The sequence below is a fragment of the Echiichthys vipera genome (genome assembly GCF_963691815.1).
Source record: "Echiichthys vipera genome assembly, chromosome: 11".
Lineage (NCBI taxonomy): Eukaryota > Metazoa > Chordata > Actinopteri > Perciformes > Trachinidae > Echiichthys > Echiichthys vipera.
Window position 1 is genome coordinate 9,175,142 of NC_139836.1, and position 18,149 is coordinate 9,193,290.

General features: G+C 41.4%; 1 protein-coding gene across 1 annotated transcript in view; it reads left to right on the forward strand.

The window, feature by feature from the left end:
- The window catches only part of adgra1b (adhesion G protein-coupled receptor A1b), a gene marked incomplete at its 5' end in the record, with an annotated part of 178,159 nt that overhangs the window by 133,024 nt on the left and 26,986 nt on the right, over window positions 1-18,149 (forward strand). The window contains one exon of the mRNA XM_083922752.1: window positions 12,415-12,542. Within this exon, the coding sequence (XP_083778878.1) occupies window positions 12,415-12,542 (128 nt within the window). The remainder of the gene's footprint in view (window positions 1-12,414; window positions 12,543-18,149) is intronic.

Sequence of the window (18,149 nt, forward strand, 5' to 3'; positions counted from 1 at the left end):
ACTTAAAGAAAGAAATAAATATTTGGTTTATTCATTGGATTTGTTTGAAAAATAGAAATAAACAGAATAATGCCAACCTTATCCTTCAAGGAAAATTTAAACTGACCATTTTGGCTACCTGGATCTTTTTTCACAAGGGGATTACTCATACATCAGCAGGGCTATAGTTATCATTCTGCACCATAGCAATGTTGGAGACAAGGTAGAGGCTTTAAGAGAAAGAAAAACAGAAAAATAATGTGTAAGATAAGATGACAAAAAGTCTGATTTGTTGGCATAGCCTAGCATTACATACAATGTCTCACAGGGCTTTACAGGCCCAAGACAGCAATAATAACTCCTCAAACAACCTCAGCATATAAGAAAAAAAAGGAAGAAACCTCTGGAGAGTCTGTTCAAAGAGATTCCTCCTCCTTGGACAGCTGGGTGTGCAGCAGCTGATGTAGGTGGGAAAATGGCTATTAAAAATGAACAGAAAGTTGCATCACCAATACAGAAGAAACACAATATGAAACAACGGTATTGTAATTGATCATAAAGTCTAAATCAGTAACTCTATGTAAAAGGTCCAGTGAAATGAGTTCATTGAAATAAGTCCATGATCACTCCTTGAAATTGTTCCAAGTCCAAGTTGCCAGCTGGATGGGATCAGTGATAGGGTTGGGTTTAAAAAAAATACAATACTGGTACAAGTACCCCTTAAAGAATAACTGATACCAATAGAATACTTTACTTGACATCTTTTTACTTTACGCTAGGCTTCACCACACCACAGACTGTATGGGTTGTAGCTGCTGCGGTATGGTTAGGGTTAGGGGTAAGGGTTAATCAGACGTTGCATTTAATCAAAGAACACTTGCGTTGATTGGCTTTAAGCACCAGCTCTTTTGGACACTCAAGACGGCTTTTCCTTAATGCGGCAGAGCACAATGTTAGCTTGATGGATGGCAGTAGAGATTATTTTAAATGGAAATCTTCTCCATTGGGGTTATCTGTGTTGAGTGGCATTGTATTCTCAAGTGTTTTCTCAAGTGTATCCATCTTGGTATGAGCTCATGTGTACTGTTGACGTGTGTTTGACGGTATGGGTGAAGAAATGTCTGAAAATATGGAGTGAATTCCCATCCACATATAGCTCTTTGAATCGGCGGGTGAGCGATGTGCTCTGGTATCAAAGGTGAAAACTAATCTGGGTGCTGGAATTCCCTCCTCTTTCATTGTCCTGACTCTATGCCTTTGCCTTACAAATGGCCCTAACGAGATGCAAACATTTAAATTGCCGGTGGAGGATATGGAGCGTCCACTTAGGTCTAAATGGCACAGATAGCACAACTGTCAGATGGTAAAATGGAACTGGGCTGAGAGAACGGCGAGCAATCTGTAATCAAAGATGGAGGGAAAATTGCATTGCAGTTGGGGGATGGAGGGATGAGAAAAGAGGCAGAGGGAGCATTCTGAGCCAGACATACAGTAGCTTCCTGGGCTGAAGGGGTAATCATTTATCTATCTGTTCTTCTCTCTCCTTCTGTCCTCATGTTTTTTTGTCTAAATGGTCACTCTTCATCTCCTTATCTCTCCTATCACTGCTTTGCATTGTTTCCCCTGTTACAAGCTGTTTTCTGTTAAATGCACTACATTCTCCATGCATTTATTCCTTGCATGGTTGAGTGCATTCATTGAAGAGCATCTCTCTCTCTCTCTCTGTCTCTCTCTCTCTCTCTCTCTCTCTCTCCCTCTCTCTCTCTCTCTCTCTCTCTCTCTCAGCACCTCTGCATCAAGGGGCTCAGTCCAGCACTGGTTACACTTCCTGACAAATGCTTTTTTGGGGGGCTTTTTTCAGGGAGGTGGTGGCAAGACCCTGTTCCTGCAAACGGCATTATTGTTTATATGATGATGCCAACGTTACACAGTTGGTTTTGTACTCACTCAGCACAAGAAGAGCTGTCAGAGGTCTGAACTACGGAGAGAGAAAGGGCATGTGAAAATGGTGGACAGGAGATGTGTGTTTGAAAGAGCGAAGCACCACACTGGCAAATGTACACTGATTTACCCACTGAGACCTCCATTGCCAGAGACCAATGCATTATGTTAGAGAGGCTGCTTGCATTGTGCTGCTTGCAGAGGCTGGGTTTACATCCTGTCCGTCTCGCCATCTTAAAGTGTTAACAGAGCAGAACCTGTTGCTTGCTGCCCTATTTTCATCTATTGTTACGGGGGGTGGGGGGGGGGGGGGGTGGCATGTTTTCGTACAATATATCGACCTGCAAGGGAACGAGTTGCAGACCAGTGTAATGTATGCTCCCACTCTGTGTGCTGAACAGCGTGCTGTCTCAGGGATGTGACAGCAGAGCGTGAGCAGTGTGTTTAAGAGGTGTTTCTGGCATGTGTGTGTGTGGTTAGATTTACCCTCGTGTGTTCTACCGTGTCCAAGTCCGTGACAGTGAGTGTGTGTGTGTGTGTGTGTGTGTGTGTGTGTGTGTGTGTGTGTGTGTGTGTGTGTGTGTGTGTGTGTGAGCGCACACACATGTGAGCACGCATGGAGCCCCATCCATTGAGCATTCTGTGGTGAATAGGGATTGGAAGAGATGAGTCACCCCACTCAGACAACACCTACAAACCATCCTCTCTATCTCTCCCTCTCATGCACACACACACACCCACACACACACAGACAAACGCAAAGACAAGGAGACATGGTGTTGGCAGGCAGAGTTTCAGGCTTGCTTATATACAGTAGTCACTTTAAAACAAAACCCTGTTGAAGAGGTTGGACATTAATTCAGGGTTTGGCTCCGATGCATAGTGCCATTTTAGGATTCAGTTCCAGGTCTGCATAATACCTAGATTCTCTAAAGTCCAAGGCTAACATACCTCATGCGGAGTCTTTTATCTGTTTACGCTCATTTTTGATCAACAAAGAGCAGTATGCAAAACATTACTCAATTTTAGGCAGCTCTGTCACTTTTTCACTTGAACTGTATTGTGTCAGCAGTAGTTAATTTATGTAAATTCTTCAAGTAACTTGCAGATTATAGCCATGGTAGCATTTTGTATAGACAGTCATGGCCCCCAGAGGATACATTCTGCTGACTTTGGCAATTCCTTAGCTTTTCCTTTAAGCATAACTACAAGATTGAAATTGTGGTTTAAAGTGAAATTTCTGAAGTAATTGAATGGATTGCCATTCAATTTGGTACATTCATATTATATCTCTGGTGATCCCATCACATGTCATCTAGTGCAATCATCAGGTCAAAATGTCAATTTCTCCAAATTGAAATGTCCATGACCAAATATCATAGACCATATAAAACATGGATGCAGTCTCAGTGATTTTACCCATAGAGTTTTAAAAGGCCATTGTGAGACCTTTATTGTACCAGGCTGAAAACATATTTATTTATGTTGTAAAGTTGGGCATTTTCGGGGTCTATGAAAATTGAGTCACTTTTGGAGCCAGCCTCAACTGGCCTGGAGATTGCTGCTTGCAAAATTAAGTAATGACATCCTCACCAGCATCAGCTGTGTTCATTGCTTTTTAATAAAAGTCAGTATGCTAAGATGTTTAACTAAGATTATGATTGTGGTACTTATTATACCAACATAGCATGTTAGCATTGTCATTGCAAGCATCGTGGATGTGCTTAGCATGCTGAAATGAGCATTTAGCTCAAAGCACCACTGTGAAGCCTCACAAAGCCAAAAGCATGGCTGCATACTCAGTCTAAGGGCGCACTCACACTATCCATCCTTACTGTGGCCAAGCACGTTTCACAGCTAAAGTCTAGTTCGTTTGACCAGTGTGAGTGCAACCGCTTGCCGTTTGGGAGAGGTGAGCTTTTTTAAAGCACCTTTGCACATGTACGAGCACGAGCGTGCGCATGTGTATGAGCACGAGCACGAGGCCTACGGCGGTTCTGATGTCATTTTATTTGCGCCTGTTTGGACATAGAAAAAAGAAGGACGGACCATGCACGGACATGGCGGCGAAAGGTTCACGTTTGTGTGATGCACAAAGCCAAAGACGTTAACATGTTTTCTGCGCTGCTTTCCATTATGTGGCCAAAAGACAGCGCACTTTTGTAAACAAAGCGACGCATCATGATGACGTCAATCAGAATCAGAATAGTTTATTAATGACCACACGACCAGGTCAGTGGGATTTGCTTATTATGCAAAACTGGCACTGCCAATTAATTTCCACAGAAAAAAAACACAATGGCTCTAGAGGAATAAATGCTAATGAAACTATGTCTTCTTGATGTTTTAAGAAGAAAGATACACCACGACTGATATGTTCAAGCCTCAAATGATGGTGCTCATCTACAGGGGCTTCACCTTGCACGGTCTTCCTCATCAGTTCATAATATTTGTTGATTTGATGGATGTGTGCTTTATTGCACGTGATTTTATTACTTGTTCCATGGCGGGCCTTGTTTGCCTCCGCTGTTGAACATTCGCCGGGGAAGGCGCTGATTTCGAACGTGAACGTATCACAAAGCTACGAGCTGAGTGACAGCCAAAAGGTGCAGCTAAAACATTGATGACCTGCATTAATGGTGCATGACTATTTGTCTGACTGTTGTCAAGTCAGGAGGTTATTCTGTCTGCCGCCTGCCGTTCTGTCTCTCTCTGTTATCCGGTGGTGTTTGGGCGAGCCAGAGTTGGTTTGATTTGCACACTCACTCCCTTTCTGTTCACGCGGCCACTCAAGGATGATAAAATACAGTGCTGGATGCGAGCTGGGAGACGGGAGCCTGCAGGCTGTTCACTAGAGGATTTTAATTTTGTTTTTCTCTCACTCCCTTTTTCTTCCCTCTCTCCCACAATGTTTGTGCATTCTTGCATGCACCAATGTGATTACAAGAGGGAAAGGAGCACATTTGCAAGGACATATGTCACAGATTGGCTTACAGTTTCTGTGCTTTTAACAGTCGAAGGGTTTGGGTTATACTTGTTGTGCAATTCATTATCATAACCAATCACCAGGCTGAAACAAGACACTGAGCCTGTAAGTCCTCTCAGATCAACTGTGTATTTGCCCTCATTTTATTTTGCAGGGCTGATAACCTTGCACCCACTGTGCCTGTGCGCTGAGATTATGGATCAAGTTTAATTGACTTTGGTAATCTGATTTTGGCAAAGGGAGGGAGGATCCTGGATTAAAGTTGTAACTACAACACAAACAGGGGATCAGGGGCCTGTTGCAGAGCTGCAGAGGCTAGGGGACAATGGAGGCATGTTCAGAAGTAACATGTCAGTGTTAATCCAGAGTAGGCTAAACTAAGCTGCCCTGTATGGTAATATTGTTGCATCCCTGTAATGAATTGCGCTGGCAAAGGGCTGGTCACATTGTCCTGCCACACAGACATGGTAATGAAGTGGCCTGTGATGTAATTCGATAGCAATAATGAGAATAACTGGAGTGGAGGAATCACACTTGAAGCTGCTCCTGTCCCTAGCTGACATCCTGCTTCTGCAAAGAAGACTACAAAGGGGAAGAGTTGTTTAGAGCATGCCACAAGCTAGCTATCAACTATCAGCTATTATCAGACAGCTGGGTCAACAAGGGAATTGCAACTTTACAGTCTGTATTTGATACACAGCACAGTGAGATCCATAACTTCAATGTACAGGAGTCAATGCAAAACTTAAATATAGCAGCCTTTAAGAAACAAATATAGGAATATTTGCAAATGGTTTCAGGAAAATTAAAGAAAAAACAGTGTTAAAATTCTTTATTACTTAAGAAAGTGTTCTGTTACATTCATTGTTCCCAAGCCTTCTCTTTTGAATGAGCTGCAGCAGTTCGCCCCACATCAACCCAGGAGCATAAATACTGCTTCTAGGAGCCATATAAACAGTTTGTTGAGGGCACCCTGCAGTCCACCTCACCATTTTTCTTTGGGCCTATCCATCTGCTGAAAGGGACAGTCTCCCTTCATCCTCATCCTTTTCTCTCGCTATTCTTCCCCCCGGCTTTGCCTGCTGTAAGGTCTTGTTCTTTAACCTTTATTTTTTCAGGGGAGGGTTCTGCTGAGTGTGCATGCTCTATTCCAGCTTTGCCCTTCTTCACTTTCATGCTCTTCTGCCGTATATGCTGCCCCATTAAATGGCAGTTCCTCTATTGTTGGCTCTTTGAGCAGCTGTTCAGCATCTTGCACAAGGGGACCTCTGTAGTGGTTGTTGAAGAAGGGTTGTTACTATTCACTCTCAGCCAGCTCCTCACTTTCCCAGCCAGTCAGCTACTGCTCAAACCTCTAGGCTACTGCTGTCCATCATTGGCTGTTCCTGAATCTGTTTGCTCTACCAGCATTTCTCCTTGAAATATTTCCGTGTTTGTCTCATGGTATTATCTTTTATTTTCTTTCATTCATTGTTTGGTCTCTAAAATGACAGAAAAAGGTTGAACAAAATTTCCTAATGTCCAAGGTGACATCTTCACTTAGCTCGTTTTGTTCAACACATGCATTTTCACTCCTAAATTGTCATACACAATTTCTTGGTCAAGAGCCCTTGGCATAACTTTTAAACCCTCTAGGTATCATTTGGCATCACTTTTCTATGTGCAGGGTGGGGTTAGGTTTAAGCAACACATTTATTTGGTTTAGGAAAAGATTGTAGTGTGGGTCAAAACAACATTTAACTTACTGAGTTAGGTTTACATTCATTACATTACATTACATTTGTGACGTTAGTTAAGTATGTTACACAGGACATGAACAGCTGTCTCCTAGTGTAAGTCCTGTGTTTGTTTGACACATACATCCACTCAGTCCTATGCGGATGTTGGAGCTCTGTATATGACCTCTCACTACACTGTGGCAAAGTGAGAACAGGCTGCAAATAACAATCCCATCAACAATTTGGCATATCAATTTCCAATGATATAAAAAGTACCAAATACTCAAATTGGTGAAGCTGGAACCTATAAAAAGTGGTTATTTTGCTTGAAAAAGGACTTAAATGATTAATGGATTTTAAATATATATATGCCACGGTTGTCTCCTACAGGCTTTAATGGTGGTAACTAGTTAAATCAGTGTCACATCACAATCAGCTGCATTGTTTTGCCTTTTTAATGGTGTTAATATTCTCTATAAGTGGATTGCACATGAATGACCAACCAAAGTAGAAAATACAACTAACCCCCAAACAAAACATATTTCAATTTTAATTCTAATAACATTTTGTCATTCACTCAACCATTTGATCTATAAGATATTGGAAAATAGTGAAAATGTACATCACTAGTTTTCAGATTTTCAAACAGCTTGTTTTTGGATCAACTGTCCAAAATCCAAAGATATCCAATTTGTTAACAGAGAAAACACAGCAAATATTCACAAATGAAAAGCTGTAAGCTGATAGTGTTTGATTTTTTATCAAAATTGCAATATGCTACTGAATAACATACTACTTGTTACACCTCAGTGTCAATTTACACAGTGAGCATGTGATGCAAAAAGCAAGTCTTGAGTGATGTAACACATGACTTTTCTCATATTAATAATAACAATAATTATTGAATCTCATTCATTCATTTCGGACATGAAACATAATCATTGTCTTTGCTTTATTCCAGTGATGATCTCCAACACCCGTTTTAAACAGCCCTTGTCTGGTAGCCCACTGTCTATTCTTTACAGTTAACAGAAAAAAGCAGGGACTGACCCATCACTGAAATTGTTAATATCTTCTACAGCAGTAGGTCTAGACTTCAGCAGGCCCTGTGTATGTCCTGTCTTAATGCTTTGGTATGAAGAACCTACCTGCTTCTCCGCCTGTTTTTTTTAGCTGCACTATCAATGGCTCAGCTAGGATGGCGATGTGTCTTGGTTCACTTGGATGTTGGGAAAGTACATTCTGCTGTTAGCAGAGCTTTAAGGCTTTTAATGATCTCAAAATGTGTTTCAAGTATGTAGCGCAAACAGTGAAAAAAAAAATCCTAAATTAAGTATACTGAAAAATGCCAGCATGCATAATTACATTGCTTGATTTTCTTAATGTGTTTTTTAATGGACACTGCTGTCTCACAAAGCAATATTTGGCAGAAATGGAGGAGCTACAAGAAACAGTGATGGACCGGATGGTCTGGTTTTTGTGCACAGGACATTGATTTCTTGTTCACTAAAAGTCAATTGCTTCTGTTTAGTAACAAGACACTGGGGCACAGGTATGGTTTTGTAAGTAACCATTTCTAAGATGCATGACATCTTATGGATTTTCAGGAAAGCAGCTCAGCACAGCTGTGGGCTGGTGAGATTTGTTGGGGTGAGAAATGGTCATAGACTCTGGAGGCAAGAGGCTGACATTCTCAGTCATCATTATAAGCCCAGTGATGATGATAATATATCCCATGAGAACGTTTGACTTCCTTCCTCACACCTAAAGCCATTTAACTATGGCTGCCGTCACTCACCATGTGAACTGCTCAATATGTCTGAGCACAGTTTAGTTTTTACTGTGCTAACATTTTCTAAGTTGATGTTTGTGTGGGGCAATTTTTTATGATCCAAACCCATATGAAGTGCTGTTTGCTCTTTAAGTATATAAATCAGCTTACTGACTTAAAAGCTTCATTTCAGCAGGATTTCTTGCTGATGCTCCAGGCCTTGATTTATTTTTTCCCCTAACAACATTCATTGAGCTGTAATTAACACCCGTTTTCATTGTCCTTCCATTACATAGCTCCGGGGACGAATACAAACCTAATAATTCCCTGTAAATCGGTCGCTTCTAAATTATGTGAAGCTGTTCACAATTTTGGAATTTGTTTGTCATGTGTTTTCCCCCAAAAGGGCCACCTCCTCTATGTCTTTTTTTTCTGTCTGTGTGCTACTGTGCTCCCAAATAATAGCCCATTTAATTGTTCAGGTCTAATTAGGTCCTCTCTTCAGCTCTTCCCCCATCCCTCCCTCTTGTTGTTTTGGATTTTCTGGCCAATTGCTACAAGCTGCAAACTCATGTCTGCATTTTTAGAGATCAATTAGTTTTATTTATTTTTTTCACCACCTTTCAAATTAAGGCAAGAATGTGGAGTATCAACCCCATTAAATCCTTTAAGCTAGTTAGATGGGCTATCATATGTAACTTTGGAGCAAACAAACACACTGTGTGATGTGAATTTGATTTTAAAAAGGCTTTAAAAAAAAACACCCACCAAACCTCTTTATTTGCTGAGTCTTACTGTAGATGTGAATGTTAGAGTAAATGGATTGATATATGTATGTATGTGTTAGCCCTGTGATGGACTGCTGACCTGCCCAAGGTGAACATTGCCTCTATGTGAGCTGGGAAATAGTGATACGGGGTAATGCTAGTTGGACAGATGGATGAATGGCAGGAAGACATTTAGTGCATTATAATGTATTTTATGCATTTTACAATAAAGACTCAGTGATCTCTTGGATTGATGTGATGGCTACTTACATCTACCCCCCCCCCCCCCACACACACACACACACACACACACACACACACAAAAGAAATGAACAACTTTAAAGGTTACACTGATATAAAAGATCTTTATAACTTGAATAAAAATCTTGGCTCCAGCGTTCACTTCCTTTTTCCTCTTCAAACACAAGTAAGGGTTTATTTGACCACTGCACACACTCTGTACACCTGCTCTACATCTCCCCAGTGGCCTGTCCCCTGAAGCTTTTATTTCATCTCGGGCCACCACTTTACAACAGTGCTTATGAATTCTCAGTTGAAGGTCACGACCCTTCACAGGCCCCGACAGTCTCATCAGGATTTGGATAAACACAGAGAGAGAATATCCCACTTGGCTATTAACAAAGACAATGATGGAGTCAGACAGCATGTGTGTGTGTGTGTGTGTGTGTGTGTGTGTGTGTGTGTGTGTGTGTGTGTGTGTGTGTGTGTGTGTGCGTGCGTGCGTGCGTGCGTGCGTGCGTGCGTGCGTGCGTGCGTGCGTGCGTGCGTGCGTGCGTGCGTGTGTGTGTGTGTGTGAGTGTGTGTGTGTGTGTGTGTGTGTGGATCACTCTTGCAGACACAAATGCAAACTGAGCTGGCGGGGTTATGGAGATAAGGTGTGCTTTATTTAGCAACATCAACATGATGGAGCCTAAATGAGACCATCAATTTACTGAGATGTGAAATGGGTGTATAGATTTTACATTACATAAATATTTGTCCCTTAATACAACAGATCTTAAGTTTACAGATATAGTGATAAAATAAAGTATTAAAAAGGCGTCACTACTTGACACCTGTAGCTGTCAAAATGGCACTGGCACTTACAAGCATCTCAGCTGATCCGACCACAAGTGGACAGCTCTATGTCTGTTCACACCTGCCATTAGAATGTTTCTCCACACATGTCTTGAGTAACCAGATCTCACTTCACTGCTCTATATGCAAAATAAAACACATGGATCAATTATGTTTCCGCATACAAAAAATACATATTTTAAAGGTGTGTAACATTTTACATGTATACAGAGTTCACACATGCTGTGGTTTCCCAGGGATGGATCCAAGGTTGGTGACCTTTCTGTAACAGAAGCAAAAAGTCTGCTGATCTGGCTGGTAGTTGGATTCAGGGCTGTCCGGGATCAGTCCCCAGTGCAGGGGATTAGGTTGGCACAAGGTTTTCCGGGATGCTGGCTGCTGCAGAGTGTGTGACACAGAGGTCATGACCGAAAGATCAAGGTCGCGGGTACAAGTGGCTGAAATGGGTTTTCTCAGGAGGGTGGCCGGAGTCTCCCTTAGAGATAGGGTGAGAAGTTCAGCCATACCGGAGGAACTCGGAATAGCGCCGCTGCTCCTTTGCGTTGAAAGGAGCCAGTTGAGGTGGTTAGGGCATCTATCAAGGATGCCCCCTGGGCTCCTCCCTAGGGAGGTGTTCCAGGCACGTCCAGCTGGGCTATGTGGAGAGAGTATATCTCCACACTGGCCTGGGAACGCCTTAGAGAGCCAGTCAGAGCTGGTTAATCTGGCCCGGGAAAGGGTAATTTAGGGTCCCCTGCTAGAGCTGCTGTCCCTGCGACCCGATCCCGGATAAGCGGTTAAAGCATTATAGCAACATGATGCCGGACAATCCTGTTAAGTCTCAGTTTTGGCTGGTACTCCTGCCTATGGAGTGAGAGCATGCAACTGCAAGTAATAGGATGCTGACTGCAGCTCAATAATGGCCGCCAGTGTCACTAATAACAAGGGTCATCTAAATCATAAATTATTACATTAATATGCAATGACAATTGAAGAAGTGCTGCCAACAGTCTTTGTCTGTGTGCTGATCGGCATAGTTTTTCTCTGCCAATGGCGGTAGGTCTATAATAGCCTATGTTTCAGGATTTCAGGTACACTTCCTGAATCTCAAAAATACAAGGTTTTTAATTGTTGGTCACTGGGGACCTCCATGCCGCAGACACCGCTGTCTTTGCCAGGCAAGCATGGCGTTTCAGAGCTCCAGAGTGCCGGTAATAAGAGCAGGCGGTTGGACCAAAACATAGCTACAGCACAGATATGAAAGTATGAAAATAACATCCAAAACACAAGATTCACTCTCAGCAGTTTCTGTGACATGAGAAATACTTTCAACATACTAGTGTTTAAAAATACAGATATAAGAATGGCTAAAATACACAGCGGTCAGATGTTGCAGACAAAGCCAGTCAGTCAAGTTTATACTTCTGCTAACGCCGATGACATCAGTTGAGTCGGTGGGCCTTCTATGTAGCCCAGGGCACATTGCCATACAAACTCCCAAAATAATGCGGCCGTATCCTCAATGCATGCATTCACACCAGTCCTAAGAGCTGTCCACTTGTGACCGTAACAATCAGGACGCATGTAAATGTCGGGTCTGAACAGGGATAATGTGTGCTGTATAAATAGAAGAAGTTCATCATTTAGAATAAATAACCAAGCAAATGTTTTGTGATGATAATAAGGGATTGATGAGCATCTGCTAAGAAGGTGTATCAAAACACTTAAAACTGACATAAAAAGCAATTTAACTTTGTTTTGTTTTTTTTGTCTTTTTGCCTGGGTGCTATCCCATTTTTGTTTTGCTTTTTATGTTTGCAGACTAGGAAGATTATTCTATTGTTGCACTATTGTTGAGTGTCAGCTAAATGCCTGAAATGCAAAATGCAGGGGGATGAATGTTCAGTCGACAGGGTTGTTACTCTTTTATGCTGATTTGGACAGCATTCTAACTCCAAGACATTGCCTTAACGTTCATTTGTGTTTTGCTTGCATATCTAGTCGGTGCAGTTGACTGTGCTTATGCATATGAGCACATCATCTTTGTGGATGGATTGTCAGGAATGCTGTCACTACGTAGGGCTAGTTCCTGATAACTAATTATTTTTTATGTTACTGTATTAAAGATGACTTCTGTCTGATCTCTACATTTTCCACTCTCTTTTTCTGCCTCAGGATCTGAAGAAGGTGCTGTCTTTCCCCCCATACCCTGGGGAGTTTTTGCACCCGGTCGTGTATGCCTGCACGGCGGTCATGTTGCTCTGCCTCTTCGCCTCCATCATCACATACATAGTGCACCACAGGTAAGAAGAAAACCCTTCCTCGATTCTGTTGAAGTATACATTTCGACTTTACACACCTTATTTTAAAATCACAGCTATTAAAGGAAAAGCACGTTTTTTTTAAGTGGGGTTTTATGAAACTAAATGGTCATGACAGTGGAAGGTAAAGGAGGAAGGCTGGTTTTCTCAATGGAGTCTGGTGGCTTTGATGAGAGCAGAAACCACCTTCAGATCCCCCGACATAAACTTAAACAGGGCAGTCTGACAGCTAGGTGAAGTGGTGAAAATATTCTCATGGCATACATTAAAACTGACACTGAGTTTTTTAGGTGGCTAAAATATGTTTAGCCACTGCACCCATTCATAGCAGTACAGCTTTTCCAAACTGTAGGCGGGCAGACCATCATTTTCTAACGTAGGTAATACTGTATACTGACTATGGATAAGTACCTCTTAAAACCCCACTTTATAAATATCCAAACTAGCCCTTTAACATCTGGACACACAGACAGACATTTTTGTAATCTCTCACCTTTTTTCTTTCATGGTTTATTTTTGAGTCTGTCACAGATCTTGGGTATGAGTCAGATGCTTTAGGCTGGCGTAAATCACTGCAGCCTGTCTGACTAAGAGGATCCAAAACACATATGTGTATGTGTGTTTGTGTGTATTTCAGACAGTCATAGCAGAAGTGCTTCTAATGGGGCATTTAGGCCACCTTTTCTCCTGTACTGTGTTGCTCCTGTTGTTTTTTGGACATATATTTTCGGCATGCCAATTCATCCTTTCCTTGTAGAGAATCAGTCACTTTATCATGTCTGTGGCATTAATGTGGTATTATCGTAATAGCTTTCCATCCATTCTAATATAAAGGAAACAGGGAATGTCTCAAATATTATATTATATATATATATATATATAAAATATATAAAAATATACATATATATATATATATATATACATATGTGTATATTTTTTAATAACACAGTTAACTTATATTTTGTCATGTCTTTACCAAATTTGTAGCAGCATTTGCTGTTGCTTGTGTGTCACCTTGGACAGAGACAGGGTGCGTCCATCTGTAGCAATGACAGTATACAGGGCTCCAAAAAGCAGCATAACTTACTGTCGTCTAGCACTGCAGTATTGACAGTATTGAAAAAAGGCAATACATGCAGGAGCCACAGTCCAAAACACCTGCATGTCTTTGGACTTTGGGAAGAAGGCGAAGAACCCAGAGAAAACCCACGCAGACACAGGGAGAACATGCAAACTCCACACAAAAGGGCCCCGTGCCGCCCTTACTGCATTCATGAAAGTAAAAAAACAAACAAACAAATATTCCAAAAAATCTTTATTTTAAAACTCTTAAAAAAAGCAGTATATGTGCTACAGTGGCTACAAAGTAACATAGTAATCAGTGTATTTAGTGAGCAAGTTTACATGCACATTAGAACCCCAGTATTACCCTGGCTATTATGGGTGTTTAAACATTTTAAACTAACCAAACTCATTCCTCTTAAAGTGGACCAAAAAGTGGACCAACAGAAAGGGGACTTCTTCTTTTTCACATTGTTACTTCATATGAAAGAGGATTTAGTTCTCTCTCTGGTACACTTCAGCTCTAATGGGGCCTCAGTTCTCTTTCTTTTCACACTATAGTTCCTCTGGAGCTTTAGGAAATTTCTCACTGCTTCGGGCCAATTAACTGATGACAGTGACAGCTGTGTAGGCTAGATTGGCTGGCACAACAACACTCATATTATGGATTCACACTGTACATTTATAACACAGGCAACATTATTTGTGCACTCATTTGTTAACTATGTAGCAATTTGGCACTCTATTAATGTGATGGATATCGTTTCATCAGTGCTTATCATCGTGCATTAGTTAATCAGTGGCCAACAAATATTCTAATGATGATTTGGCAATATTATGTTCTACTTCTGCAGGATGGGAACATTATAATAACCCTGAGTTCATAGTTTCTTCCTCGGACCAAACTACTTTTTCTTCCCTTGTCTTGCTAGTGTTACGAGCGGCCAGTTATGTCTATTTATTTTTTCGAGCGTCCGTGTACGGCAAGCCTACAGGGCTGAAATACAAAGTGGCTAATTTAGCTGTCAATCGAAAAAGGATTCCGCCTCAGACAACTCATCCAATCATCATGCAGAAGCCGAGCGTCCGGGCAAGCCCACTGTCCCATAGACCTCCAGAGATGCTGAGCGTCCGATGGGCAGAACAAAGCCCAGCATTTATCCCATGAGCGTCTAGTTTCGCTGCAGTGGAACAACCCGCTCTACGCCTTCCCATTGAAGTCAGTAGAAGCTAAGTGTCCGACTCTGTAAAGCGCTCTTGGGATGAATGAGAAGGAAGTTGCGCCGGTTACCTGTGATAAGTAGCTGATTCTGAACAAAAGACAAAGGCTTTCTGGCACGTATTTAGTGAAAATGTACACACAGCAGTACATATTTAACCACTTTTTTTTTTGGTGACATTTTAGGGGAAGCTGAACGTCCCTCGCAGTCTAAGAGCAATCGCCACTGCTGTGTTTGTGCCCTTTGTACGCAAACAGAGAATTCACCTATGAAAACGATTTTTCTAAAAACTCCGGCCAGAGTCGATATTTTGTAAAACTCTGGTTGCATGTTTGCATGTAAACAGAGAAAAAAAACAACCGAGGTCAGAGTATGCACCAGAACTTGCACCTGCATCATAGGCACGACATATGTTTACATTTTCATTTGGATAGGGTGTTTACATTGGATAAAGCATAACTGGGATACTCCAAAATATAGAGCATGTGTAAATGCCCTCATTCATCACAACATGCTTTTCAGAGCAATACGAAATTAATTCCAGTACAAACTAGAGAGAGAAAAAGATTATATTAAAAAAAATGAAGCCGGAGCTTTTGTGGTGTCTATTACACAGGGGAGGGTTAGAGGGTTTTTCTTTTAACCACGCTCACATTAACAAAATCCAACACCTCCTCATCTTCAACACCTCCCTCTAGGCGCTCCCCAGCACTAAAACACATTTCTGTTTAGTAACACTTTAGTTATGTATTATCACTCCAGCTGACTGACAGTATCCAGGCGAGCTGTGAAGCGCTGGGACTGTGTGTTAAATAGGCAGAATGTGAGGGAGGTTGTTCAAGGTGATTGTGCATGTTTGAATCTGTCACTTCCTCACTTCAGCTCACTAATACATACACACATGCATTAATCTATGCATACAGTATGTGCTGATGGTTATTTATCTGCCAGCAGGATTAGCCATTTAGATCTGATCTGTGATTGTGGGTGATGCATGAGCCAAACACACTGATATCCTGCCACCCAAATCAGAATTGGTTGATTCAGATTTGGCTGATTGATATGAAGGTTTATTATGTTGGTTATATTATTCGTTCCCTGTTTTTTGATATTCCGTAATTACCTACAGTCAAGGTAGGCCCTCCACAGTTTCATAAAGAACCAAAAATGGGTGGGGTTTTTGCGCAGTCTGCCCAGGGGATTCTACTCGACTTACGGCCACTTGGTGTTTGACAATTGCTGGTGCTGGCTGGCCCTCGTCAGGCACGCTTCCTCTCCGGCAGTATGGCTATACAGTAGGTCAGCTTAGAATGGCCCTGGTTGAAGGAGGTTTGAGGGTCTGGCTGTGAGCTTTATAGCACCCCTCACCCTGACCTTTCCGCTTCTCAGGGCTATGGACTAATTGCTCGATGCATCCTCTCTCCCTGGGGGAAGAACAGGGCCACTTCTCTGGGAACAAATGTTAACCGGCAGACTGTCCTCAATGCGACAGGGACAATGTCTGACGCGATGTTGGCAACCTATCTGGCCCGCCTTGAAACTTGGACCCTGTGTCGTTGGTGGGTGTGACTTTTTTGCTACGTCGTCACCATTCACATTGATAGCCTACAACTACCGGTGGGAAAAAAAACATGATTGCTCAAATCGTTTTGATAATAAAAATACAGTAATGTAATTCACAAGTACTGATTTGTTTAAAAAAAAGATCAAGCCAACTCAGAGATCACTGACAGATGATTCGACCCATTGGGGGCAGCTCTAGCACATTCTGATGGAGTCAGAGAAACTGTCTTTCTAGTGATCAAGCTCCAATATTTGCCCTCATTGTCGGTTTGGCGGTTACGCTGTCAGTTCTCTCGTCGACCTGACTTTTTTTATTTGCAGTTCTGACAAAAACCTCTTGTTTGTTTGTTTTTTTCAGGGGTGCTTCCCCATTTGCTACATTTTTTGAGTGACAGCTCAATTCATCGAACATGTCTTACTTGGTTTATTCTCTGTCAAATTCTAATGTATGTTTTATTATATTGAAACATTATACTGATTCCATTCTGATACAGCGTGACTTTTAATGGCTTGTCCAAATTTACTAAAATGAAAAGAATTACTGCACAGGCTTGAAAAGTACAGGCTATGTTGTGACCCTCTCCATAGCAACATTACACTTTCTGTAATCACCCAAAGCATGATGGAAATCTTTTACATGGATGTTTGGATATATTTTGTGACAGTAATAAGGAATTGAGTGTCATAAGCCTGTAAATAAAGGGATAAAAACACAGAGTGCAGAGTTTATTTGGTTAATAATGGCTATCATGTTGTGTGTTGATTATGTTTAGAGGAAAGCAGTGTACATAAGCACCCAAAATGAAAATGTACAGTCATGTAGAGCACCGGGCCATTGTTTAGTTCTATCATTTATCATCTGTTGGAATCATAATGAGGATATGATCATGTTGTTTTATCTTTTTTCCTCTAAAATGAAGATTTACTAGCAACAATCTGAGATGCTTTCAGCAGCTCTTATCAATATCGTTGTGCATTCTAACACTGCAGTTTCCCTCAGCTTTACAAAGCTTTGTACTGTCTTTTAGCTCATAGTTTTGGTTTTACAGCCTCTAACTTTACTATTTTGGTTCAGTTTCACACCCCTCATCAGTATCATAACCACCTGCCCAGCACCAAACGTCAGGCAGACAAGGGTAGCGGCTTGCTGGTGAATATAGTGGAGCATAGCAGCTAAAGAGTCAGAAATGTCCCTGAGGAGTTGGAGGGGACCAAAACAGAGCTAAGTATTTTATGTTTAGATTTGTCAAGTAGGCATAAACACCAAAAAGTCCAAATTTATTCTAATTCCCCGTGTTATGTAATGGATAATGTAGAGCGTGCGAGTCATTATTGCTAGTTAGAACCCTGACAAGGTTTTGCTTCACCGTGGTATTTATTTTGTGATAGCAACCAGATCGTGCTTCACTCAGAGTGTCCGTGCATTGTTCAAAAGTCTTAAAAAGTCTTAAATTCATGTACCTAAAATGAAGGCCTTAAATGTCTTAAATTCATTAAAAAAAAGTTAGATGCATTACTCAAATGTCAAATTTGTCGAGACAGGACTATTTAATGTTATATATATTATTTTTTATTTCATTTTTTTTTTCTCACGGGACTTTTCGAGAAGCAGATGTAAAGAGGCTACTTTTTTACTAGCTGCTGAAATAAATGGTTATCTGCATGATTGCTAGCTAGTCTGCGACTATGGGTAAGTGCAAATGTAATGAGAGTTGGCTGGACTATGTCCGTTGGCTTACATCTG